General features: G+C 36.4%; 1 protein-coding gene across 1 annotated transcript; it reads right to left on the reverse strand.

Annotated features, from left to right (window-relative positions):
- Positions 1 to 3,518: 3,518 nt before the first annotated feature.
- LOC104858210 (olfactory receptor 14C36) lies at positions 3,519 to 4,523 on the reverse strand. Its single transcript, XM_010618299.2, has one exon. The coding sequence runs from the start codon at positions 4,521 to 4,523 to the stop codon at positions 3,519 to 3,521; it is 1,005 nt and encodes a 334-aa protein (XP_010616601.2).
- Between the last annotated feature and the right edge of the window lie 669 nt (positions 4,524 to 5,192).

The raw sequence follows: 5,192 nt of genomic DNA on the forward strand, positions 1-5,192 counted from the left end.
GTAAAAACATTCAGATTTCATCAAGTTGATGCCAATGAATATTTGAAACATTTGTTTCTTTATACCAGTTTTTAATTTTTGAAATTTACTTTGTGAAAGCATGCCCTTGTCTATGACTAAATAACCTACTTCCTAGAGTATATGGTTTGGGAATTTGATATTTGATAGATTGAAGACTTTCGGAATTATACTGTGAAATGACAGAAACCCTCACTGGCAGGCATTTAAAATGAGAAGCCTAAGTGCTACTGAGATTCTCAAACTGCAATAATGTCTGCTTTACTACAGCAAAACTACTTTAGCTACCAACTGGGTAGTTAGGTAATCTCTCAACCTTTTGTCCTATAATCCCTAGTTACACAAATGCGATTCACTAAGATATATGCTTGCTTCAGTAAGTATGCATTTGTAAAACTAGTTGGGGTTTATGAAATCACTGCATGATTTAGAAAATAGAGAAATATCTGTGCTTGTAGAAATGCATATTACAGCCAGGGATTTAGCTCAGCAGTTCGGTGAACTGCTTTGCAAGCACAAGGACCTGAGTTCAATCCCCGGTACCAAAAAAAATAATAATAATAAAATAAAAAATAAATACATATTACAGTGATTTTTATTTATTTATTTTTATTTTTATTTATTTGTTTATTTATTTATTTATTTTGGTACTGGGGATTGAACTCTGGTCCTTGCGCTTGCAAGGCAGGCCACCAAACCGCTGAGCTAAATCCGTGGCCCTACAGTGATTTTTAAAAGTTTTATATGTCACTCACATGAGTTTTAATGTATACAGAACAGGAGTAATTTTTTCTGCCCAATGAGAGAGATTTTCTGGTTAGAGTTGCTTAGTAGTTTGTTTGTTTGTTTGTTTTGTTTTGTTTTGTTTTCTGGAAAATGATCCCAAATGTAATTAAAATGTCTAATACACACTCATAAGTATCTGTTATTATATATTTAGAATTTTGAGCCATTTTAATTGATCAAGTTTAGGAATGTAGAAAACAAGCTCATATGACTGTATCATCAGTACATTTTCACTGCACAGGCGGTTGAACTCGTATTTGAAGCCAGATAAGGGGCCGCGGTGTACCAGACAGATGCTCCTCCAGCATGGTATTTTACCAGAGAGAAGACAAGGAAAGCTCTCTGAGAGAACCTGGGCCTTGACAGAGACAGGAGTAAAGCAAAGAAGATAATAGTGGAAGAAAATAAGCATATTTGAACATTAAGGAGTAAAAACTCTAAATGAACTGAGATCCATACGTGCATAATGACACAAAAATTAACACATGTTACTGATCACTTTATCAGATGGTAATAAGCTGGTTCATCATTTTAAGCATCACACAAAAATAAGAATCACGGAAGCCTTTATTCTGCTTCCTTCAACCTAAACAGCTCCTCAAGTAGCTGTGTGGCTTCTGTAAGCCCCGTGAATGAGCCCACGATGGAGACAATATAAATTGTTAATTACGTTTCATCACAGTTCTTTTAAATTTAAACATGCATAGTCACATGTGCCAGATTGTTGACACATCATTAACTTGAAACACAGTAACATTTTTTCTATTCTGACATTAAAAATATAATTCATACCATATTAAAAAAGAGATTAAAATTTCACCATTTTAATAAAATTTAAAATAGTTTACATAAAGGTACAAATTTGCATTAATACATGTCATTATATTGCATACCTAAAATGTACCAATAAAATTAATTTAAAAAAGAATTTTAGTGCTTTACATTAGAGGTTGATGTCCTATTATTTTTATAATTTCTCAGCCAAATCTTTTTCTTTCCAATTTCAAAATCATTGTACATTTTATCTTTGAAATAGTATGACATTTTATCCCATTTAATGGTAATTTACTTAAATATTGCTTTGTTTGATATCTAGATGGAAAATATGTTTTCTTAATACATGTAAAAGTTCTTAAAATCATTACAATTTTAACTTATTTCCTCAATTTCTAATAGAGATGCATTTTTAAATTGTCTTTTTTTCCTTTAACTTTTCAGTTAGTTTTGGGCAAAATTGTCTTAAACTATTTAATGCATCAAATATTTGTCAAATCAAGCACTATTTTATTTTACTTAAATTCGCATTTTCTACTTCCATAATTTCTGACAATTATATTTCATTTTCAATCATTTGCTCAATACAAAGACTTTTAACATAATTTAGTTCTCATTATTTAAAGTGCAGTTTATGCCAGGGATTTAACTCAGAGGTTCTGCTGCCTGCCTCACAAGCACAAGGTCTGGTTTGATCCCTAGTACAAAATAATTAAATTAATTAAAAAATAAAGAACAGTTTTAAAAACCTTCTCTTTTTGCATCAAGAAAAATGATGTGGATAATCTAGTTTCAAACTATTTAATTAGAGGAAACTTAACATTTTGGAGCGAGATCTATATTCTTCATGATTTGTCATTACATTTCCATATTTTCATATTAATCTTTCTGTGACTTGCAACCCTTCTTAGTTTTCAACTGTTAATAATAACCAGCATTAATAATTGTGCTCCATAGAACAGCATGAATTGAATAAGCACAATTTCTGTCAAGCTTATAAAGAAATATACATATATATATATATATAATTCTTGTCTGGCTTAGACTCTGATGAAGGAAATGAGTAAAATAAAATAAGGATAAAAATCATATCCTCATTAATAAATTAGCTTAAATGGTAAATTGTTTCCTTCTGCTTTTTGCTCTGAGTGAACACTCATTTTACGGTGAGTGATAATCTGAGATTAAGTGACAACAGCCAGATCGGTCAGGGTGAGGCTTCCCAGGAACTCCCACCTCTGAGGGTTGAGCAGCATCAGGGACCCTCACACCTGTGGCCCAGGCTTCTCAAGACTGTGAGGTGCCCCAGTGCACAGAGAGGAGACTTTGGTGCAGCCGCCATAGCTCCTAAATAACCTTTGCAGCACTAACCTGCCTGTCTCTTTACTTGAGTTTATTAGCTCTACTACCAATTTTTCACAAAATCTTCCTTGAAATACACACACATTTCAAAACAATAAATAGTACAATTTTGTCAATTAAAATGAGTAAAGAAGTAAGACACAGGGGCTGAATTTTTCCCTGTCCGTTTTTCTCCTAATATTTCATAATGTGCGACAGATTTTTGGGTTCCATACCATCCTTCTTTTCTCTAATTCAATCTCTGCTTAATTAAGCAATGGCTTTATGCATACAGTCTGTGAGGGCCTCAGCAACATGTTTTGTAGTCCACATTTTGTATATATTGTAAAATGAAGGTTAGTGTAGGGGATCCATGATCTTCTCACTTTTCAAAAACTGCATTTTTGAACACAGGAAATTTGGGGGGAAATTCGAGATGTCAAAAAATTTGGACTTCTGAAAAACACATCTCTTTTTCCTATTGCATGCCCATTTTAAACTCATCTGAACAATTTAGAAAGGACTGATATTGGTATATGATATGTTTATAAGACCTAAGTATTAAAATCACACAAATGGTATTGAATAACTTTAGCCACTTATCTGCATTTATTGTCAAAAGCATGACTATGACCAAGCTGGATAGGGAAACCCTGCTTAATTCTCAATTTATCTCCCTGATACAACACTCGTGTCATGAGTTTCCTGATGGCATGCTTTATTTGTTCATTTCTGAGACTGTAGATTACAGGGTTGAAGAGGGGAGGAATCACAGAGTAGAACACGGACAGGACAATCCCCATGAGGCCCGCAGACATGGCAGAGGGTCTCAGGTAGACATAAAGGGATGAGCTGAGGAAGACAGACACCACGAGAATGTGGGGGACACAGGTGGAAAAGGCCTTCTTCCTGTCTGCTCCCACTGGAAACCTGAGCACGGTAGAGAAGATGTGAATATAAGACTTGATGATATAAGTGAAAGAGCAACCACCAATCACCAGGCCAGAGATAAACATCGAAATCTGGTTGCTGAAGGTGTCAGAGCAAGACAGCTTCAGCAGAGAGGGGATGTCACAGAAGAGCTGCTGGACAGCGTGGGTGTGGCAGAAGGGCAGTCGGAAAGTGTTGAGGGTGTGCAGGGCTGCATAGATGAGGCCACTGAGCAGAGCGGCCAGTGTGCTGTGGACACACAGGCGAGGGCTCATGATCACAGGGTAATGGAGGGGCCTGCAGATGGCTGCAAAGCGGTCATGAGCCATGATGGTGAGGAACAGTACCTCTACAAATGCAAAGAAAATCACAAGGAAGACCTGAGCTCCACACCCTGCCTTTGAAATGGACCTTGTACCCAGCAGGGAATTCATGCAGGATTTAGGGATGGTGACAGAAATGTAGCAGGAGTCCAGGATGGACAGGTTCCTCAGGAAGAAGTACATGGGCGTGTGAAGGCTCTTGTCAAGAGTGGTGACAGCTGCAATGACCAGGTTTCCCATTACGGTCACCAAATAAATCAGAGAGAAGAACATGGCATAGAAAAGCTGTAGATCCCGCATGTCAGAGATCTCCATGAGGAGGAAGTCCATTGTCGTGGTGGAGTTGAACATCTGTGGGGGATGCGGCTTGTCCCTGAGAAGAGAAGACAGAAGTGCTGAACCCCGGAAGAATCACAGTGTGGAAAATTCCTTCATAACTACTAAACTCCCAACCCTGAGATCGCAGGGCTGTTAGCTGCCAGGCTTTCCTGATATTTAGGGTGAATTCCCATTAGTCTGAATGATACTCTTCTTCAATCCGAGTAGATGTTTATTTTCATTGCTGCTGTGGTTATAATTTCCATCTGCATTGAAATTTGTGCAACCTGTTGTCTTCCAAAGGTTAATAAAGTTCTTAAGGCAATAAAAATATATCACTTTATATGACTGAGAATATAAAAAATTCAACCTTCTGGAGTTTAGTGGAAATAAAAATACAATTTTGCTATGGGAAGACCACAGCTTATCTTAGTCAATATTTTAATTGGCATCTCAAGTAAAATAAGGTTGCTTTCTATTTTTCCCTTTTTTCTCCCTTCCTCTCTTTTCTTCCCTCCCCTCCACTCTCCTCCCTTCCTTCCATCCTTCCTTCTTTCTTTTTTTCTTTCTTTCTTTCTTTCTTTCTTTCTTTCTTTCTTTCTTTCTTTCTTTCTTTCTTTCTTTCTTTTTTTCTTTCTTTCTTTCTTTCTTTCTTTCTTTCCCAAACCCGGAAACACTTGCTGCACTGGGGACCTGTTCTAC

Source organism: Fukomys damarensis, unplaced genomic scaffold (genome assembly GCF_012274545.1).
Source record: "Fukomys damarensis isolate Sample0158 unplaced genomic scaffold, DMR_v1.0_HiC HiC_scaffold_3, whole genome shotgun sequence".
NCBI classification, from domain to species: Eukaryota; Metazoa; Chordata; class Mammalia; order Rodentia; family Bathyergidae; genus Fukomys; species Fukomys damarensis.

Bases quoted from the DNA above. Each gene is read 5' to 3' on its own strand.
- LOC104858210 (XM_010618299.2), bottom strand. From the start codon at position 4,523: ATGTTCAACTCCACCACGACAATGGACTTCCTCCTCATGGAGATCTCT.